The sequence below is a fragment of the Sprattus sprattus genome, assembly GCF_963457725.1.
Source record: "Sprattus sprattus genome assembly, chromosome: 16".
NCBI classification, from domain to species: domain Eukaryota; kingdom Metazoa; phylum Chordata; class Actinopteri; order Clupeiformes; family Clupeidae; genus Sprattus; species Sprattus sprattus.
This window is the reverse complement of record NC_137914.1, coordinates 28,234,929-28,257,542: the sequence shown is the minus strand read 5'-3', so window position 1 is coordinate 28,257,542 and position 22,614 is coordinate 28,234,929. Positions and strand designations below refer to the sequence as shown.

The 22,614-nt window shown below is 39.7% G+C and overlaps 1 protein-coding gene across 1 annotated transcript in view; it reads right to left on the bottom strand.

The window, feature by feature from the left end:
- Positions 1-899: 899 nt before the first annotated feature.
- gldc (glycine dehydrogenase (decarboxylating)) overlaps positions 900-22,614 on the bottom strand; it is a gene marked incomplete at both ends in the record, with an annotated part of 31,976 nt that continues 10,261 nt past the window's right edge. The window contains 10 exons of the mRNA XM_080853878.1: positions 900-1,037; positions 2,294-2,466; positions 3,588-3,683; positions 3,787-3,898; positions 10,576-10,717; positions 10,826-10,938; positions 11,045-11,194; positions 15,409-15,534; positions 18,830-18,905; positions 21,286-21,428. Of these exons, the coding sequence (XP_080710004.1) occupies positions 900-1,037; positions 2,294-2,466; positions 3,588-3,683; positions 3,787-3,898; positions 10,576-10,717; positions 10,826-10,938; positions 11,045-11,194; positions 15,409-15,534; positions 18,830-18,905; positions 21,286-21,428 (1,269 nt within the window). The remainder of the gene's footprint in view (positions 1,038-2,293; positions 2,467-3,587; positions 3,684-3,786; positions 3,899-10,575; positions 10,718-10,825; positions 10,939-11,044; positions 11,195-15,408; positions 15,535-18,829; positions 18,906-21,285; positions 21,429-22,614) is intronic.

The following is a 22,614-nucleotide window of genomic DNA, read 5'->3' as shown; positions in this document are numbered from 1 at the left end:
GATAACTTTTTGTTGGTTGAGTCAGTAAATCATCTGCTCCAATTTCAGTGAAGACTGGAAAAAAACTTTTAAAAAAATCCAATATGGCAGAAATTGACATCATAGGGTGAATCCTGCTTAATTCAAGGAATCCAACAGTACCTTGTTTTTGAAAATAGAGTATAATTGAACTCCCAACTTTGACCCATTGGTGGTGATAGTCTCCTCGAGGCACAGACATGTACCATGGTGAAATTCAGGCCCCTATTAATTGTGCCAAATTTCACAACTTTTTACCATACTGCCATAGATTCCAATGGCAGAACAAGGAAATGAGGACAAAGAAACACAATGGGTGTCTATACTGCAATTGAATTAAAAACATGGTCACATTTTATACTACGATACAGTACAATTAATGTCATAATTATATTTGATCAAATGAGCTAACATTTCAACTGTATTGAGAGAAATACATTCTTTATAGGAACTAGTCTCAAAGGACAAAAGTAGGACAACTTCTCTGTGGTACTTTAAGGCAAGGTTTTGTAAGGTACATTTTCCTACAAACAACAAAATTCATGGGTGCTGTTATCATTTTTCAGGGTTTGCTTTTTATTTCTACAGCAGGTCATAGGAAGCTAAAAATTACTTAAAGATTAAAAAACATCTAAAAATATAAACTATTGTGACAGTGCATTAAATGTATATTAAACATCTTTGACTTGGGAGAGAATGGGGGGGGATAACCATCCATACATATATATATATATACACACACACACAGTAAAACTTAAATGTTTAAAAGTTGTTTTCTTTTCAAGTTCACTTTATCAAAAGTAGAACATGGAGACGGCTCAAAACACTTATAAAAATATATTCAGAAAAGACATTGGGTGGCTGTGTGACCACTCAAATGACTAAGATGAGGCCGCCTGCTCATAAGGGGACTCATAGACATCCATTGGTGGGCAGGTGCAGACTAAATGTTGGTCGCCATAGATGTCATCGATCCTGGAGATTGATGGCCAAAACTTGGTTTCCGGTTTCACAAATGACTGTAAATAACGTAGATGTTGACTTTAGTTAATTAAGGGATCCAACCCGTGCATTGTAACAATAACAAACAGAATTTCGTCACCGTTGATCATGCTAACCTCTAGCGGAATATATACTTACAATGGGGAAAGCAGCTAATTCTCTGGAGTAGGGTCGGTCCCATGTGCTTGATGCTAATACAGCGAGGGAATGTGGAGACATCTGTAGAATAGATGGAAAGCGTGACACGTCTGCATTTCAAAAAACCTTAAATACAGAATATTTGAAATCTGAAAATGTGAATGCTTTCTTTAGTATTTTCATCAACCTTTTAAAAATATGAAGCGGAAGTTTGTATGTAACCTTGGGGTAAAAGGCTTTAAACAAGGTGTCGACCTGGCTGGTTGTTAATTAAATCAGGGCCGATGTTAATAAGAAATTGGTACCAGTCAGTCATCGGTATACATATTTGTATCTAAATTCCTGATTAAACTAAACAAACAAACACACTTTACAAGCAATGCATGTACTATCCCGACGCATGAGACTTAGGACAACACAACAGCAATGCCAAGAGAATATCACTGCACTAACACGAGGCTGTGTAATTATGGGATGGTAGACATGCTGACATGGGTCTCAAAATGTTTTAGCTGCAATAACTTGTGGGACAGTATTGCCTTTAGTATGACCTCTTGTAAAGGATGGTCCAGAACACCCTATGCCAATAGAGAGAAGAAAGGAAGCATTGAAGCACTTTTCCTGAGCATTTATAGAATCGGACTAGCTATCATCAAGGCTGCCACTTTGGAATGTTACTAACTGAATTAAATGACCCAGAAGCATCTGAACGCAGCCGTTGTCTGATGTGCTGGAAACAAGGATGAAGGTAGCCCGGCGTTTAACGGCGTTAAAATGGGTTCGCGTTAACGCCGTTAATAACGCGTTAAACTGACAGCACTAATTTTTTTATAATGAAAGTATGAAATGCAGCTCATCTAATACCAGATTTGACATTACAGATTATTCTGAAGGAAGAATTGAAGGCTTATACATTTTAAAAGCAACTTGTCCAGGCAAAAAAATATTTTCTTATCTCCCTGCCTTTTTTCCAAGCTGCTTTAGATGGATTCAAAGAAGAGATTAGCAAGTGCAGTGCATTCAAAGAATGAATGTTGCCGGAGCCCATTTCTTTTTACAACGAAAATAAATAAAAAGCCTGATCAGTCGACCCCTTCTTTAAACACATTGTTTCAAAATGTTTGTCTGCTTTGACCTTGAGTGGGTTGACACGCAAGTCCATTCTGCCCTCTTCTATGTCTGCTATCTCCTGCCTTATGGCCATCAAGGCATCACAGAAACGATCCATCTCCGCCTTATCCTCAGATTCCGTGGGTTCAATCATCAGAGTGCCAGCCACGGGCCATGACATGGTTGGAGCGTGGAATCCTGTGGACATACGAAGACGTGTTAGTCTAATCCTGTGGACATACGAAGACGTGTTAATCTAATTCTGTGGACATAAAGACATGTTAATTAATCCTCTGGACATACAAAGACATCTCATCCTGTGGACATACGAAGACATGTTAATCGAATCCTGTAGACATACTAAGACATGTTAGCCTAATTCTCTATAATAATTGTTAAACAAGGACACTCACTGCCCATCACCTCTCTAGAGAGCCAGTCAGGTTCTCTTGGTTTGACTGTTGCTAAAGCCAAATCCTAATCCTTTGTTCATCAGTAATTTCAAGCCCTATTGTAACGAAGCAGCAAGGCAAGAAGATGACAATGTAATGGAAGACAAAGGGGTTACTTTGGGTCAAGAGCTCTGATGTGGCTGGCTGTCTCCATAGTATTCATTCCATCGACAGGAACCGGAGCTTTTTCTGACCAGAATGGACGCTGGCTACTTTTCTATTTGGTAAAGAGTTATTTCCAGACCACAGTGCGCACATTGGTCAAACTGCAATAAGAGCTTGCTGCGTCATACAGGCACACAGATGAGCTGATGCAAGCAATATTGACTCTGATAGTGGATCAGTCCTGTGCAGTATCTTGCTTAGAGACTCAGTGCAGCAGGAGAGGACTTGCATAGGAGCAGAAATAAAACAAGTAGTAATTAAGACTGGAGACTCTTAAAATCATTCATTCTCTTGAGTTGGCAAAAACCTGGATCAAATTCTACATGAATGCAGATATTTCTACCTTAACACTACAAACGTATCACTAAATTAATGTAATCTTCAGGCAATCGATTTCATGCCCAATCAAGTCCTAGTTCATTGACTAGGTCAACTTGGCTCTGATGTCAACTATTAAAAAACAAGACTTTATCTATTAATCTGTGTTACAGAGTTCACAGGGTTAAAAATGGTATCAGTCTGCTTTATATCTTATCACTATGAAAATGGTATCAGTCTGCTTTAAATCTTATCACTATTATAAAGGGCAAAGGTAAGTGTGCTGCAAGGGAAGGACAGTAGGCTGAATGCCAGAGTTACTGCTGAAATGCATGACGACAACTTGAGAATTGTTAAATGATTGAAATTCCAGGGTGCTCATACCGTAATCTTGCAGTCTCTTTGCCACATCCACAGCCTCAATATTGGCTGTCTTTTTGAATGGTCGAATATCCAAAATGAATTCATGGGCTACAAAACCTGAAAGTAAAAATAAAAGTCAGTCATTATTTTTTACAAAGGGTGAACATTTTTGTGTTCCACACTTCATAAAATGGGTTAAGGCAGAACGTCTCTGGTTTACCTTGGGATCCCCTGAATAGCACCTTGTAATGGTTCTCCAATCTCTTAGCCATGTAGTTAGCATTAAGGATAGCCACCTCGGTAGCATGCATCAGACCCCTGGCACCCATCATCTGATTACAGAGGAATAGAACGTCATCAAGTAGAGCGCAGGGAAGGGACACTTTTTGGCCACATTTAATTGGTATTAAAGACAGAAACATAAACAAATAACACAGAACGTGGCATATGGTCGCTACAACTAGGCTTATAACATTAACATTTAGCCAATAAGATCTTAACCTTTTTCAACATTAGCTAGTTTAACATTTCTGGATCCAGTGCTGTAGCAAAAGCAGTCGAAGCTGTAGGCTAGAAGCTGTGCGTTTGTTAAGAAAAGTCATTAAATATAAAAACTAGGGCTGGGCAAGTTAACGCGTTAATCTAGCGTTAATTCATCAAGTAATTAACGCCGACAATTATTTTATCGCGCATTAACGCAGGTTTTATTATTTATTTTATTATTGTAAAAGTCTGTTGCCAATAGGCTTTTATTTTGACTGCTGCGCAACCGGAAAAGAAAAGAATGGGCGGATATTAAACCTGGAGAAGGGCACAGACATACAGCCGCGGAAAAAATTAAGAGACCACTTCAAAATGATCAGTTTCTCTGGTTTTACTATTTATTGGTATGTGTTAAAGTAAAATGTACATTTTTGTTCTATTCTATAACCTACCCAGTCACTGATTCACTGATTTAAAAAACCTGAAAGTCACCGGTTCGATCCCCACTAGTGGCAACCATGGCCCAAGTTGCTTAACGACTGTTAACGACTCTTATCAGAGTAAGCCTGTATAATTACACGCCAGAAACGAATCTCAAGAACATTAAGGTGAAATAATAAGTTAGGAACATTACACATAGCCTAAGTTAAAACTTTTAAACACATACCACCATAAACATGTGAGATAATTCGACAAGAGACATTGAAAGACAGCTAACTCACTGCTTCGTGAAATAAGAGACATCAACTAATATATATATATATATATATATATATATATATATATCTCTCTATCTGGAAACCACTTACAGATTCCGATTAGCTAAATTTGCGTCTGGATGGAAAGCTTTGCCTGGCTGAGGTTTGTAAAAGACCATAAGGATTGAACCAAAGCGGACTGGAGGTTCTTCTAAGTTAGTCTTCTCTGATGAGTCCAATTTTCAGCTTTGCCCAACACATGGTCGTCTGATGGTTAGACGGAGACCTGGAGAGGCCTACAAGCCACAGAGTCTTGCACCTACTGTGAAATTGGACTCATCAGAGAAGATGAACTTAGAAGAACCTCCAGTCCGCTTTGGTTCAATCCTTATGGTCTTTTACAAACCTCAGCCAGGCAAAGTACAACGTTGTCCCGGAAGAAAAACTTGCTTCCTTTTGCTCTGACAATGTTCCCCAACTCTGAGAAGTGTTTTTTCCAGCAGGGCAATGCTCCATGCCACACAGCCAGGCCAGTAAAGGTGTGGATGGAGTACCACCAGATCAGGACCCTGTCATGGCCAGCCCAATTTCGAGACCTGAATCCCATAAAAAAACTCTGAAATGTGATCAAGAGGAAGATGGATGGTCACAAGCCATGAAAAGAAGCCGAGCTGCTTGAATTCTTGCGCCAGGAGTAGCATAAAGTCACCCAACGGCAATGTGAAAGACTGGTGGAGAGCATGCCAAGACACATGAAAGTTGTGATTTTAAAATCAAGGTTATTCCACCAAATATTGATTTCTGAACTCTTCCTAAGTTAAAGCCTTAGTATTGTGTAGTTTAAAAATGAATATGAGCTTGTTTTCTTTGCATTATTCGAGATCTGAAGACACTGCATCTTTTTTGCTATTTTGACCAATTGTAATTTTTCTGCAAATAAATGATCTAAATGACAATATTTTTATTTGAAATTTGGTAGGAATGTTGCCAGTAGGTTATAGAATAAAACAAATATGTACATTTTACTTTAACACATACCAATAAATAGTAAAACCAGAGAAACTGATCATTTTGAAGTGGTCTCTTCAAGTATATACAGCCGCGGAAAAAATTAAAAGTTGACCACACGTAACAGATAAACTTCTCGAAATAATGTGGCGATTCATTGCCTGTGCATCACCTCCAGCAACGGTTAACGTCAGTGGGCGTTAACCGGTCAGCTGTTTAGCTAGAATCTATAAGTTTGTTGTCTCTGAATGATGCTAGCAGCAGCTAAGCAGCTGGCTATCCTAGCCTGTCACCCTACTGGATCTATCATTAAGATCGCATCAGGATGACAAGAAAATCAACCATCAAAAATATGATTTTGAGCTTGTTGTGCAATGATATCCCGTCCTCCCGGCTCCCGATAAGTTAAGCTAACTAATTTTAACGTGCTAGCTAGCATGGGGAGTTGTAGCGAGCTACAAACGTCAGATGGCTATGGCAGAAACAACGTCATAACCAGGCTGGTTAGTTACATTACAGGGAAACCAGCCATCAAGTACATGGAATTGAGTTGTAATATTGTCAACACAACTTTCTGGTGCTTCACCACACTCTAAACATCAATGCCCTGGCAGTGGCAATAAGCTTCAGTTTTGTATTTGTTTTGACAACATTGTTTAACCTTTCAGAACGTAGTTTTTTTTTTTTCCAACCTACTGCAGTGGGTGAGTTTTTTTTTCTGGCTGATTCACGAAATGTTCTACAGAATGTTCTACGGGAACATTCTACAGTCATTGTTAAGGCTTCAAGGAAATTATTATGCAGAGTTTTCCTGATCTGATATGCTATCTAGACGTTTTTATCAGAAGTGTAGGCTATTCATTAAAAATATTGAACAAATTTCAGACTAATCAGCAAGTGCTTCTTTGTCAACCGTGTGACGTCATCGTAACACCATAGGCCGACAGGTGCCTGCACGTTTGTAGCGATGATAACGTCGTGGCAGTAGTTACCAGCCAGTCTCACGTGAATGTCATCACCTGGCCCAACAGTTGATGATTGTCAACGACTATTTCCTTTCCTCACATGGATTCAACAAAGGGTAAGTGACCTTATAATTTCTTTCTTTATGATATCCAGAAAACATCAGAGTTGTAAATTAGGCTATAAAAATCGATGTCAAACCATTTGTAGGTCAATAGAGCTAGTTAGCGGAATATGAGGTGATGTGATGTGATGTGATGTGTAAATGCTGTCGGTACCTAGTCCCCACAAAAGACTTCATTACCCACAATTCCCTTATCACCTAAATTGTTATCTGCATTTCAGTACTGAGACAGCAATTGGCTGAAAACAAGGTGTTAAAAAACGTGACGCACTTTCTCACTATAAACTGCGTTGAAATGATACATTCACTCTCTTTGCGCTCTCTCTACTCTGGCGTTGGCCAGCTCACATCTCTCTATCTCCTGGCGTCGGCTAAGGAGCATCAGTCCTTCCACCGTCATCTGGTGAAGGCCTACTCTCTTTGTTAGCCAAACACTGCCCGCTAACTAAGACAAAGTATTTTAGCAAAGCAGCTAACATTAGACCTGCTAACTAGCTAACTCTGCAACGGGAACAAAGCACAACAGAGACCTCGCGGAAACTGCAACATTCCGAGCGATCAACTCCTCGGAACTGAACTGCAGTGAAACAAAGACTTCACAAAAAGGACAACTTTCTCCATCTCCGGACATCCTCATCTACGTCAGCACAACTTTCCCCAAAGGACTGGTAAACTGACATTGACTGGGCATTTAGCTATTCACAACCTGGCTAAGCATAGGACTGTTTACATATGCCATTGTTCATGTATTGTATCTGTTTTGTTTACCGAACATAACTGTTATATACTTTCATTGTTAGTTGGTAGTTGGCTTCGCCACACCATCTAAGGGTTAACGTTAGGATTGCTTCTCATATACATCGGGACTTGCATGCGTTACTGACCACTTCCCTCTTCTAATATGGCATCTTAAATAACATACGATAACAAATACATTGGCCTTCATATAGCCACACACGCGAAGCTCAAAATCGAACTTCCCGCTGCAGAAAGGCTCGTCCTTTTTCATCACCACACATGTATGTTCACGATTGCACACACATGCACGCGGAACTACGTGGTCAGGACAAAGGAACACACACACACACACACACACATAGTTTCAGGCGCGCTCCTAACAGCGCAACTCTGAGCTTACAAGCTCGCTCGCTCGCACACGCACACTCCCTCTCCCTTACACATACATATACTTCTTCAATTAATTAGTTAGGTACATTTAGCTAGATTACATATTGTGTGTTATTTCTTTATCATTGTGTAATAAATACTTTGATTTATATACGCTGGTTTATTTAATGTTACACAAGAATGGACGTTGTCAACCTCTTCTATTCAGAACTCCAATGACCTTCAACCATACTATTAATAAGGTAACTGTGTTTGTAGTTATTAATTTAATTATTAATCAGAGTTCCAAATTGATAGTATAATATATTTTATGAGACTGATATATTTAATGAGACTGATTTGTGGATTATCAACTTAATTGATCTGCCTTTGTGTTGAATGGTTGATCCCTGTCCAATCGGGTGAGATTACCAACATATTGTTGCTGTTGCAAGGACAGCACCAGTGTGTCTTGGTGGCCCTCGTGAAGACAATATCACAATTCATACACAATTGCACCCACATTCACCCGGCGCCTGCTCATTGGGTAAGATACCTACATAATCTGGTACTCCAATATGAGAATGGTACCCATTTTACCCACAATGCAATGCAATTGCGTGAATGCAAAACAATACAAATGTGAATTCAATCGATGTCGAACTGTAGGCCAATAGAGCTAGCTAGATGTGAAAATAACGTGGAAATATACTCCAGAAAGTGAACGTCTAATTCAGTCGATTCAACAATAGCCAATTATTTTTTTGCGCAAATCCAGAGCTAGTCAGATGAGGCAAACGGGAAGTTGAGGTGAAATTACCTTATTTTTGTGCACAGATACCACATATCAGTGTATTACTTTGCGACGTTAATGTAGTCAATATCAAATAGAAGGCAGTTTAGTGTAGATTTTGGGAACATGATAACTGTCGAACAGTGATTTTGAGTAAAAGTTAGGTTAAATGACAAAAAGTGTGTACAACTCTATAGCAAACTATTTGAATATTTCAAGAAACCAGAAACATTTATTTTTAAAAGAGGCCAATTACTTTTATGTGCTCATGGACACACACACACACACAAACAAACACAAGCACACACGGACACACATACACTCATGAACAGGTTGTCATTGACTGTTGAGACATCAACTTATCTATGAACAGTGTTTGTACCGTAGGTTTATGCATGTATGTGTCTTTACATTTTGGCCATTACACTAACAGACTGGTATTTCTGTGTGTTTCAGCTGGTGAAGATGTCCCAAATTTTATCATCAGTGAGCTGTTGCCTCCTTTCAACATTTCTTGTCATGTTTATTTAGTTTTGTGAGTTTACGTTTACGCTACTTGTTTTTCTGTAATAAATGAATGAATGCGATGCGGGTATCGGTGTGTCGTTATTTTTTTCAAACTGTTGCATGTTGTGGATGCGCTGATAGTGCGCAAATATGATGTCAGTGACAAGTGATTATAATATGAAAAGGTGTCTGCGCAGTTTGTGTGCATCAATGATGAGACTACAATTATGCGTGTCCTGAGGAGTGTATGCCTCTAAGCTAGTCAGCTCGTGAAGCATTTCAAACGGTATATTCCCGCTGCGATGCTGGTTTTCATATCGAGCTGTCGTTGGAATTGATGTTTGGCTGAACATTGAGTAATGTACCATACATGTTATTTTCAGTTATGTATAGCCTATTTAATTTACCATTATTTCCCTACGGGGATTAATACAAGTTTCATGAATATAAAAACACTTGTTGTGCTTGTGTTGTACCGGAGATCATGTCTTCCCAAAGCTACGTTGTAACTTTGTCATGTACCATTGGACGTGGACCACACAAATATAGTAAGTCTACATATAGTAAACAAAATGATACTGACAAGACGATTTTAAGAGGCATAATGGATGAAGATGGCTGAATGTACAATGTTAGCTCACGTTAGCGAAGTTAGTAACCCACACACAGGCTTATTGTTACGCGGCTTTTGGAACGCTCCTGTTGCACATTCTGTCACACCCGTGTGTCGGTACGTCTTTGCGGAAAATTGGCTGCTGTCACACCGGTGTGACGCTACGTTCTGAAAGGTTAAGTTGAGAATTACACAAAGTATTTATTTTATTAAACTGCTACTATATAAAAATGCTGATAAGTTTTTGCACAACAAATGTTGTGGTACTTTTGTTCATATGGCAGAACATTTAAAATAAAAGTGCGCTATACACTACTTTTGAATTGATTATTGGATTTTGTGCATAGAAATGCGATTAATCAGGGAAATCATGCGATTAATCGCGATTAAAAATTGTAATCGTTGCCCAGCCCTAATAAAAACTAATGAGATGTTTGTAGCCTAATGTAATTGAGTATAAGTGTATTTTTTGTTTTTCATCGTAAAATTTACTTGAAGTATTCTGCATTAAATGTACGCTCTGTCTGAAACTGTGCGTTTGTTTCCATGTCATAAGACTACCATATTATTGGTTAGAATTAAGACCTTAGACACTAATCGAAAATCATTGAAAATCTACACAATGACCACAAAGAATGACGCTCTTCAGAAATAAGACCTCAAACAATGCGACCTATTCGGTAATGTCCAATAAAAAATTATGACAAGTTTACCTTGATATAAGCCCATGAGATGGGCAATATAGCACTTGAACCCCAGGGGGCAGCACTGATGGTCCCCAGAGAGCTCAGCGCATCACCGGCCTGCATGGGCACCACAGGGTGGCTGGGTAGGAAAGGGGCAAGGTGTTCCTTCCTGTGAAACAATTGATTGGATGAAATCATTATGCAAAAAACTTGATTTGATATTTATTTGTGTGTGGCATTGGAGCATCTGCAAGAGGATTGTGACTGACTGACTTACACTCCAATGGGTCCCATCCCAGGGCCTCCACCACCGTGAGGGATACAGAAGGTTTTGTGAAGATTGAGATGAGACACATCGGATCCATAATCCCCGGGGCGGCACAAGCCTACCTGAACAACACAATGCACTAGATCTTTTAAAACATTTCAGGGAATCCTCAGTGTTGTCAGGTTGATGACTGAATTCATCTGATAAACTAGTAGTAAGGCTCCTCACCTGAGCGTTCATGTTAGCACCATCCAGATAGACTTGGCCACCGTTCTGGTGGATGAGATCACAGACTTCACTGACGTTCTCTTCAAATACACCATTAGTAGAGGGGTACGTGATCATCATGGCGGCCAATTTGGCCTTGTGTTTCTCCACCTAAGGGGAAAATAAAGTATGAGAACTACGAACATGACCCCTACATTTAATTCTAACAGTGCCTTTACCTTGAATCCTTTATCTTTGTCCATAGTGATACATTTTATTTAAAGCAACATATGTTGTTAGGTACCGGATTTTGTATATCCTTGAATACATTTTGATGGCATATGGTCATGTGAAGGCTAGATATAGATCTGTTGATCCCGCTCACCACATTAACTGTGTCGTTTTGTGCTCTAGGTCAGAATATACAGTACCATTCAAAAGTTTGGAAACACTGTCTCACTCATTTTATTACATTTTCTACAATGTAGCGTAATACTGAAGACATCAAAACTATGAAACACCACATATGGAATTACATAGTAAACAAAAATGTGTTAAACAAACCAGAATATTTTTTTTATACTTCAAAATAACCACCTTTTGCTTTGCACACTCTAGGCATTCTCTTAATCAGATTCATGAGGAACTCAACTATGACTTCTGTACATATTATGGCAACAATGTTTTTTTTCTTAAGAGATAAGGGTCAGTTAATTCACAAAATTTCAAGAACTTTGATGGTTTTCACGATTGCACTTGAGAATACATTCAAACGGTATGATGAAACTTGAGCTCATAAGGACGGCCCTGCTGCAGAAGATAAGTTATTTACCGTTACCAGCCCCAGAAACCACCTATTAACACGCCTCAGATTAGAGCCCACATAAAGGCTTCACAGAGTAGCAGAAACCTCAACATCAACTGTTCAGAGGAGACTGCCGAAATCAGGGTTGAATTGCTACCACTACTGGGGAAGAACAAGAAGAGAATTGCTAGGGCCAAATCACACAAGGGATGGACATTAGACCAGTAGAAATCTGTACTTTGGTCTCATGAATCAAAATTGTAATTTTTTTGGTATGAGAGCGGATAGTTTCTGCAATTGTGATTCCCACCGTGGAGCATGAAGGAAGCCTGGTTGCCAGGTAGGCCAGCCCACAACATTTGAGGGCGGGAAGTTTATTCTGGCATTGCTCCTTTGGGGCAGAACTATGCCCGACCAGAGCTGTTTTTTTTTTTATTTTACACATCCATTTTATGTTGAAATGCAAGCTGCATCGATTATTGGATTGTTCAAAGAAAGTCAAAATTGCGACAAGGAAAAGCGTTTTCTCTAATAAAAAAATAGAGAAGGTAATTCATCTGTTGTTTTTCTTTAATTATCAAACACAAAGTAGGAAGTGTAGCAAAGACTCTGAGTAGCAAACTCGAATGTTTTAAAAGTCGAAATGAATTGATAATCGTTTTATCGGTTTAGAATTGATAATCGTTTTTTTTACACATCCATTTTGTTGAAATGCAATTATCGATTGATTATCGATTATCAATTCGAAACCGATAAAACGATTATCGATGCATTTCGACTATTGAATCATTTGAGTTTGCAACTCAGAGTCTAAAATCACTTCCTACTTTGTGTTTGATAATTAAAGAAAATCAACAGATCAATTACCTTCTCTATTTGCTTTATTAGAGAAAAAGCTTTTAATGGTCACAATTTTGACTTTCTATGAGCAATGCAATAGTCGATGCAGCTTGCATTTCAACATAAAATGGATGTGTTAAAAAAATAAATAAATAAATAAATAATCGTGAGGTGCCAAGAGATTCCCACCCCTACCAAAGAGTGCTTGGGTTGAATTAGTTTTAAACTAACATGGTTGCCGCTGGAGAGCTGAGATGTGTAGATTCTACCATCAAATCTGTTTTAGAAGACATGGACAGCGCATTCATTTTGAAAGAGGAACAGAGAAACGTGATTAAGGCATTTGTCGATCGAAAAGATGTTTTGCCGTCATTCCTACGGGATTAGGTAAAAGTTTAATTTAGTTTGAAACACGCCCCATAATCACAGCCCAATGGAGCAGTATCCGACTTATAGTTTGACTAGAATTATGAGTATGACGTCAGGCTAGCATGGAGGAGTGATGGGGCTTAGTTGGCGATTTATTAAAAAAAAGATTTATTTTCAACTGGACAATGACCCCAAAACACACCTCCAGGCTTTGTAGTGGCTTTTTGACCTAGAAGGAGAGCGATGGAGTACTGGGTCACATGATCTGGCCTCCACAATCACCTGACCAAAACCCAATTGAGATGGTTTGGGATGAGAAGGAAAAGCAGCCAAAAAGTACTCGGCACCTTCAAGACTGTTGGAAAAACGTTTCAGGTGACTGGGCATTCTCTCAATCAGATTCATGAGGTAGAGTGTGCAAAGCAGTCATCAAAGCAAAGGGTGGCTATTTAGAAGAATCTAAAACATATTCTGTTTGTTTGTTTAACACCTTTTTGTGTACTACATACACTACCGTTCAAAAGTTGGAGTCCCTAAGAAATGTCCTTATTTATCAAAGAAAAGCACTGTTTTTTTTCAAAGAAGATGAGATTAAATTAATCAGAAATACATACTCTATACATTGTTAATGTGGTAAATGACTATTCTAGGTGGAAATATCTGTTTTTTTTAATGAAATACTGTATCTACAGAGGTGTATAGAGGCCCATTTCCAGCAACTATCACTCCAGTGTTCTAATGGTACATTGTGTTTGCCAATCGCCTTAGATGACTCGTGGATGATACAGAAGAATAGTTGTGAGACGCAGAACAGGTGAAAAGATGCTGGAAGAGTGCCTGACGCCATCCGTCAAGCATGGTGGAGATAATGTGATGGTCTGGGGCTGCTTTGGTGCTGGTAAAGTGGGAGATTTGTACAAGGTAAAAGGGATTTTAAATAAGGAAGGCTATCACTCCATTTTGCAACGCAATTCCATACCCTGTGGACAGAAACGGGCTCTAACCAGAGTAGAAAGAGAAGTGGGAGGCCCCGGTGCACAACTCAGCAAGAATTCAAGTATATTAGAGTGTCTAGTTTAAGAAATAGACGCCTTACAGGTCCTCAACTGGCAGCTTTTTAAATGGTACCCGCAAAACGCCAGTGTCACCTTCTACAGTGAAGAGGCGACTCTGGAATGCTGGCCTTATAGGCAAAGCGGCAAAGAAAAAGCCATATCTGAGAATCGCCAATAAAAAGAAAAGATTGATATGGGCAAAAGAACAGACATTGGACAGAGGAAGATTGGAAAAAAGTGTTCTGGATGAATTTAAAGTTTGAGGTGTTTGGATCATACAGAAGAATAGTTGTGAGACGCAGAACAGGTGAAAAGATGCTGGAAGAGTGCCTGACGCCATCTGTCAAGCATGGTGGAGATAATGTGATGGTCTGGGGCTGCTTTGGTGCTGGTAAAGTGGGAGATTTGTACAAGGTAAAAGGGATTTTAAATAAGGAAGGCTATCACTCCATTTTGCAACGCCATTCCATACCCTGTGGACAGCGCCTGATTGGAACCAATTTCCTCCTACAACAGTACAATGACCCAAAGCGCACCTCCAAATTATGCAAGAACTATTTAGGGAAGAAGCAGGCAGCTCGTATGCTGTCTGTAATGGAGCGGCCAGCGCAGTCACCAGATCTCAACCCAATTGAGCTGTTGTGGGAACAGCTTAGCCGTTTGGTATGCAAGAAGTGCCCATCAAGCCAATCTGATGTGTGCAAGGTGCTTCAGGAAGCGTGGGGTGAAATTTCTACAGATTATCTCAACAAATTAACAGCTAGAATGCCAAAGGTCTGCAATGCTGTGATTGCTGCAAATGAAGCCTTTTTTGACGAAAGCAAAAGGTTGAAGAACCAAATTAATACTTCAAATAAAATTAATTATTTCCAACCTTGTCAATGTCTTGACTATATTTTCTATTCATTTTGCAACTCATTTGATAAATACAAGTGTGAGCATTCATGGAAAACATGAAATTGTCTAGGTGACCCCAAACTTTTGAACGGTAGTGTAATTCCATGTGCATTCCTTCATAGTTTTGATGTCTTCGGTATTAATCGATAATGTAGGAAATAATAAAAAATAATCGCATGAGGAGATGAGTGTTCAATCTTTTGACTGATACTGTGTGTGACACACACACACACACACACACACAGAGCGAGAGAGATAACCTTCATCAGTGTCAATTGTGCTGTTGATTTTGTTGCCTTGCAAACACCAACATTTTTGAAAGATAATAATACAGGGTTATGCCATGTCTACTCATTTACTAACAAACTAGTGTCAGTGTAGTTTTTAGTCAATTTAAAAGAAACTTTTTAGTATCTTACCATGGCCTTCAAGTGAACCACATCAATGCTTCCATCTTTATCCACCTCTACCACCTGAACCTTCATACCTGCCATCTGGGCACTGGCAGGATTAGTACCATGGGCGGATTTTGGGATCAGGCACACCTGAGAACAAAAGAACATTTGAAATATCACTGGTCTCAATGGACAAAATGTGACATTTTGAGCAAAATATAGAAGGAACCTCAAAACTCTTTAAAGTGACATTTTGGTTGAAGTTCTCAGTATAACTCCGGATACTTTTTGCACAACTTCACAATCATATTACCATTCATAGCCCCAATCAGTGCAGACACATGTGTCCAGTTTCCAATTGCAGTCCGATTTAAATCGAAGATCTGATTCATGTGTCTCCCCAAATCTAGATTTCCTGTGTCCGACTTGAGTCCGACTGGACTCCGATGTAGACCCCCGGATGAACGATCGGATTACGCTGGGAATCGGACTACGCGCGCATGTGTCTCTCGAATCTAGATTTTAACTGGACAACAACAACTTTTGCACGTGCTTGAGATCCTGCCCATAGACATATACAGTACATGCATCATATATGTCTATGATATGATAATCGCTGCTAGACGGTCAGTTCTTGTGCTCCTTCTCATTCACGTTGAAATACTGAAACCGAAACTGAAACTTTGAAACTGAAACGCAACTGTTTTGGACAGAACGCGCTAATTTTCATATTACTTTTCCACCACTTGTTAGTAGGGGTGCAACGGATCAAAAAAACTCACGGTTCGGATCGTTCCTCGGATCAGAGTCACGGATCGGATCATTTTTCGGATCAGCAAAAAAAATAAATAAAAATAGACAAGACAAATAAACATGTGGAGGAAGGGGCTGCTTAAATGCCGCGGTGATGAGCGGTTGTTGAGCCGCTTTCGGTTTCACTCCTGTCAGTGAAACACCGGGGTGATGTCGCTGTAAATGCGTGGCCATGCTCGATGTGTTTCCACTGTTGTATGGCTTTCTTGTGCCACAGTCAGTGGCGGTTCTAGACCATTTTTACTAGGGGGGCCAAGGAGGGGCCAGGGTTTAACCAGGGGGGCACATAAAAAACCAGCAACAAATGATATTTAAAGATTATAAACTTATATTACTTTAAAAACATATAAACATGTATAACTTAACATTATAAGAATAAGTGCAAGAGAGGTAGGGCCATACAAAATGAACAACAAGTCTTTTAGTCATTTAACCCACCATGGGCAATGCTGAAATCACTGTTACAGATAGTACAGTGTGCAAGACTGTAATTGTGGTTTACTTTTATAAGACAGGGGTACGTACACCTTTGTATAGTCTGTTGTAAAATGTCTTACATTTTCTTTTTGGGGGGCACTCTCCCTGTGCCCTGTTCCTAGATACACTGAACTGATTAATTTAATTATTGATTAATTCGGTTGGGAGAAGAGATAAAAGCCCGCCCACACTGAAAATTAATTTGTTGACTTACCGCAACAGGTAAATCAGGATGCTCCTGAGGCACACACGCACAGTCTCTAGGTCCCTCTCCCTCTCTGTCGTGAGCGCGCTACACAGATGCTAACGCAGTTTGGATCACGTCTGTCTCGTGTGCGCGGTCTGGCTCGCTCGCTCTAGATTCCGGGAGATTTTAAGTAATTTGCGGGCATCAAGGAGTCGTTATCAATATGCGGGAGACTCCCGGAACTTCAGGGAGACTTGGGATGTCTGTGTATTCACATAACATCTGGGAAAGTCAACAGGCATAGGATATTTCCATCTTTTGGTTCTTGAAAAAAATCTTCTCTGCCTTCATGTGGCAGAAAAATCACCAGCTCAGCCGGTAGACAGTTGTATATCATCACTATGGTTACCACTACAGGCACAGGCAGACTACCAGCTTAAGTTTAAAACCCAGCGATCTATTAATGATAGGGAGCGAGCTAAACATTTAAATCGTAGCTCCTCTCTCCAACAAGCACCACACATGGCAAACTACAGTGCGCTGTTTTAATTTACCCGTGTGGAACGTTGCGTCGCATTAGTACCGCTTTTGGCGCTTGGTGTAAAATCATAATAAATTCATATTTTGTTTTATTTGGTCAGCATGGTCATTTATTTTTTTCATAAATCAATCCGCGGATCATGCGTGTGCCGAACCGAAATAGATGATCCGAACGGATCACGGATCAATGATGATCCGTTGCACCCCTACTTGTTAGTCATGTTATCAATTCATATTGATGTGAATCAATCAATACTAATGCAACTTTATACAGTAAATAAGTTGTGAAATGAAACAAAAACACACCACAGTTAATCAACAGTAGCAGATGCCCGCTTGTAAATATTCCACATTTGATTTGAACTGACGCGGCCAAGATCTGGATTTGTCACTGCCATGTGCCGTGAGATAACACAGTTAACCCCCCATGGAGACCCCATGGAGAGAGAAATTGGGGTTTGGCCGAAATCGGAGTACTGCCATCATGTGCACGCACTGAATGAAATCAAACCTGATCCATTTCCATGATTTGTTTACATAGCAACAGAGTCTTTCTTGTGAATTTGTCTTCATTTATAGAAATGGTCCCAAAGCCCCTTAGTGCTCTAAACTAGCCCTTCGGTCTGGAGGACCCCTCAGTCCCTAAGACCAACCCCCAAACAAATGGAAAAATCGCTTTAAATCCTGGCCATCTCAATTTTTATCCACTATTAATCTGTATATATTTTCTCTTCTTCTAAAAGTCATGGAATCATGTTTGCATCATGTGGATATGCCACACGTGTGCCAATAGGTTTGATCCTCTGATGCATGTATGAACACAAACGTGTTATCATACAGATGCATTAAAAAAAAATGTGTGAAGATACTTGGCCTGTGTGTGGCTTATTCCATTCTTATTTAATTTGCAGTCTTATTTGTTTATTAATAAATCACTTTTTGCGGTAGGCTATGAAACCATGCCTACTCACTGGCACAGGCCTGTCACTCATCAACCAATCATCACAGTCATTGAAAGCAATGAGATTGTGCATGAGACTTGACGTCAACCATAGCAACTGAGTCTTTCTTAGTTTATTAAACTTAAAGTGTGACATAGAAGAAGAACTCTTAGTTGTAAGATCCAATGCTTTGTGAATACGGGCCCAGATTTGTAAGGGTTCCAAATGGTGATTGGAGCCTGAATTCAAAGAATCAACAGAATTAACACAGAACGTTCTCCGGTATTGCATACAAACATAGCCATTTTGTGAATAGGTTTAGAGTAAAACCCACAACCCAATTTGCTAAGGTTGGTCAGTCCTACTCTTGCAGGAATTCTGAAATAAAACTTCCAATAAAGAGCCAACATTCTGGGCTATCCATGTTGGCTTTTAGCCCAGAAAGGAGAACGGGTAAAAGGCAACCTTGACTGATAAGACAACTTACAATTCGATGAGACTCCCCTTTGGAGTTGAGATAGGCTTTGATGGCAGCAAGGCCAGCATACTCTCCCTGAGCACCACTGTAAAACAGCACATGGAGAAATCAGGATGAAGACTCAGCGTATCCCTGAGACAAAGTACAGAGATTAGTACAAAGGCCAGACCAAGGAAATGATTAGGTAACAGTCAACAATCTGTACCTAGTAGAAGCACTAAACATACTGTATGACTGGTGACTGCGTACTGGCCATTATAAAAGGGTTATGCAATATGACAGACACACAGACACAGACACACACACACACACACACACACACACACACACACACTGTTAATGTAATATACATTTAGCAAAGTCCTGTGTTACAATGGCACATTGTGTTTGCTAAAGCCAGTTTATCATTTTGAGAGGCTAATTGATCATTAGAAAACCCTTCTGCAAATGTAAACACAGCTGAATATTGTTGTGCTGATTAAAGAATCAATGAAACTGCCTTTCTTTAAACTAGTCGAGTGTCTGGAGGATCAGCAGTCATGGGTTCAATTATAGGCTCAAAATGGCCGTTTCTTCTTCAACTCATCAGACCATTCTTGTTGATGAAGGCTATTACTTGTGAAAAATTGCCATGAAACTGAAGATCAACATTATACAACACTGTACTACTTCCTTCACGGAGCGGTACAAACTGGCTCCAACCAGAAAAGAGAGAGGAGGGGGAGGTCCCTGCAGACCTGAGCACGAGGACAAATAAATTGTGTCCCCTTAGACTGTCTAGTTCAAGTAACAGACATAGGTCCTCAACTGTCAAGCATGGTGAAGGCAATGTGATGGTCTGGGGCTGCTTTGGAAGGTGGTAAAGTGGGAGATTTTGTACAGGATAAAAGGGATCTGAATAAGGAAGGCTCTCATTCCATTCTGCAATGTCTTCAGATCTCGAATAATGCAAAGAAAACAAGCTCATATTCATTTTTAAACTACACAATTCTAATGCTTTAACTTAGGAAGAGTTCAGAAATCAATATTTGGTGGAATAACCTTGATTTAAAATCACAACTTTCATGTGTCTTGGCATGCTCTCCACCAGTCTTTCACATTGCCGTTGGGTGACTTTATGCTACTCCTGGCGCAAGAATTCAAGCAGCTCGGCTTCTTTTCATGGCTTGTGCCCATCCATCTTCCTCTTGATCCCATTTCAGAGGTTTTTTATGGGATTCAGGTCTCGAAATTGGGCTGGCCATGACAGGGTCCTGATCTGGTGGTACTCCATCCACACCTTTACTGGCCTGGCTGTGTGGCATGGAGCATTGCCCTGCTGGAAAAAACACTTCTCAGAGTTGGGGAACATTGTCAGAGCAAAAGGAAGCAAGTTTCTCTTCCGGGACAACGTTGTACTTTGCCTGGCTGAGGTTTGTAAAAGACCATAAGGATTGAACCAAAGCGGACTGGAGGGTCTTCTAAGTTAGTCTTCTCTGATGAGTCCAATTTTCAGCTTTGCCCAACACATGGTCGTCTGATGGTTAGACGGAGACCTGGAGAGGCCTACAAGCCACAGAGTCTTGCACCTACTGTGAAATTGGACTCATCAGAGAAGACGAACTTAGAAGACCCTCCAGTCTGCTTTGGTTCAATCCTTATAGTCTTTTACAAACCTCAGCCAGGCAAAGTACAACGTTGTGCCGGAAGAAAAACTTGCTTCCTTTTGCTCTGACAATGTTCCCCAACTCTGAGAAGTGTTTTTTCCAGCAGGGCAATGCTCCATGCCACACAGCCAGGCCAGTAAAGGTGTGGATGGAGTACCACCAGATCAGGACCCTGTCATGGCCAGCCCAATTTCGAGACCTGAATCCCATAAAAAACCTCTGAAATGGGATCAAGAGGAAGATGGATGGGCACAAGCCATGAAAAGAAGCCGAGCTGCTTGAATTCTTGCGCCAGGAGTAGCATAAAGTCACCCAACGGCAATGTGAAAGACTGGTGGAGAGCATGCCAAGACACATGAAAGTTGTGATTTTAAATCAAGGTTATTCCACCAAATATTGATTTCTGAACTCTTCCTAAGTTAAAGCATTAGTATTGTGTAGTTTAAAAATGAATATGAGCTTGTTTTCTTTGTATTATTCGAGATCTGAAGACATTGCATCTTTTTTGCTATTTTGACCAATTGTCATTTTTCTGCAAATAAATGATCTAAATGACAATATTTTTATTTGAAATTTGGTAGGAATGTTGCCAGTAGGTTATAGAATAAAACAAAAGTGTACATTTCACTTTAACACATACCAATAAATAGTAAAACCAGAGAAACTGATAATTTTGAAGTGGTCTCTTAATTTTTTCCGCGGCTGTATATTGAGCATATATGTACACAATCATCATCCAACTCAAATATCTATTGTACACAATCATCATCCAACTCAAATATCTATTGTACACAATCATCATCCAACTCGCGGTCTTGCCTGTTTGGTTGGAAGGAGATCTTGTCATAGCCAGTGATCTCACAGAGGTCTTTCTCCAGCTGGTGGAACAGCTGTTGATAACCTACAGCTTGGTCCAGTGGCACAAATGGGTGGATGTTTGCAAACTCCCTCCAAGTGATTGGCTGTGGATATGAAGCAATACATCAGATAAATACATACATAAAGGCAAGGAAAATGTACATCACCTGATTATACATAATCAGCAGCAATGGGTAATGACAAAATGGCTCCTCTCACCATCAGTTCTGCAGAGCTGTTTAATTTCATCGTGCAAGATCCCTATAATGAAAGTTTTTAGGGGATGAAGTTGGAGATTAACCATTCATGTGTAGAAGAATATCAATGGTAAAGATATTTTTAGATGAAGTAAAATAAATGCATGTAAATGTGATTTATGTGCACACTTACAAGTGGAATCATACTATGCACAAGAGAGAGGTCTTTGTTCTCTAGACGTTTCATATATCTCACAAGGTTGGTCTCAGAGTGGTAACTGTGAAATAGAACAAGTACAAATGGATCAGTATAATTGGTCATAACCAGCATTCTTCGATGTATTATTGGTCATAACCAGCATTCTGTGATGTATTATTGAAGTTATAACCAGCATTCTATGATATATTATACAACAATTCAGCATGACGTCACAATAACAAATATCTTACTTCCGGGTGGCAAACTTCGCCCCTGCCCATAGTAAACCTTAACAAACCAACAGGATTTTTCATGCAATTTAACACGTTTAAATCATAATTATGAATATGATTACAACACGTTTTATGAGGATGATCTTGTCAACTGAAAAACTAGACGTCCTGATTTCGTTGCTGTCGATATTTGTTAGCGAATAACGGTAATATTGCAACGACCAAGTCATTGAAGAACATTGAAGTATCAAACTCGTAGTGACGTAGTGAGATCGCTACAATATCCAACTTAACATGAACGATTTTCAGGACCGTTTGTAGCTTTCCAGCTATTTGTGTGGACACAATAATTTGTCCATACAGATATAAATAAAGTACCTATCTATCGATCTTATTGAAAGTATTGAAAACTTTGTCATTTTATTGTACATGATCAGTTTTGAGGATTTATGATCTCTTAGCAGATGTGGTTGGGCTGGAGTTGGCCATCTCAGGTTTCAGCTGTTGTGATGGGGCAAAATCAGTGTGGCCAGAATCAGGGTTTTGCCGACCTGCATTATGAAAAAAGATTAAGCAACCGTATCATACCCAAGCCAGATCACGCCACTGTGCGTGGTTTGTTTATTTATAACAACGGGACTAGCACTTTCACGCTAGCACG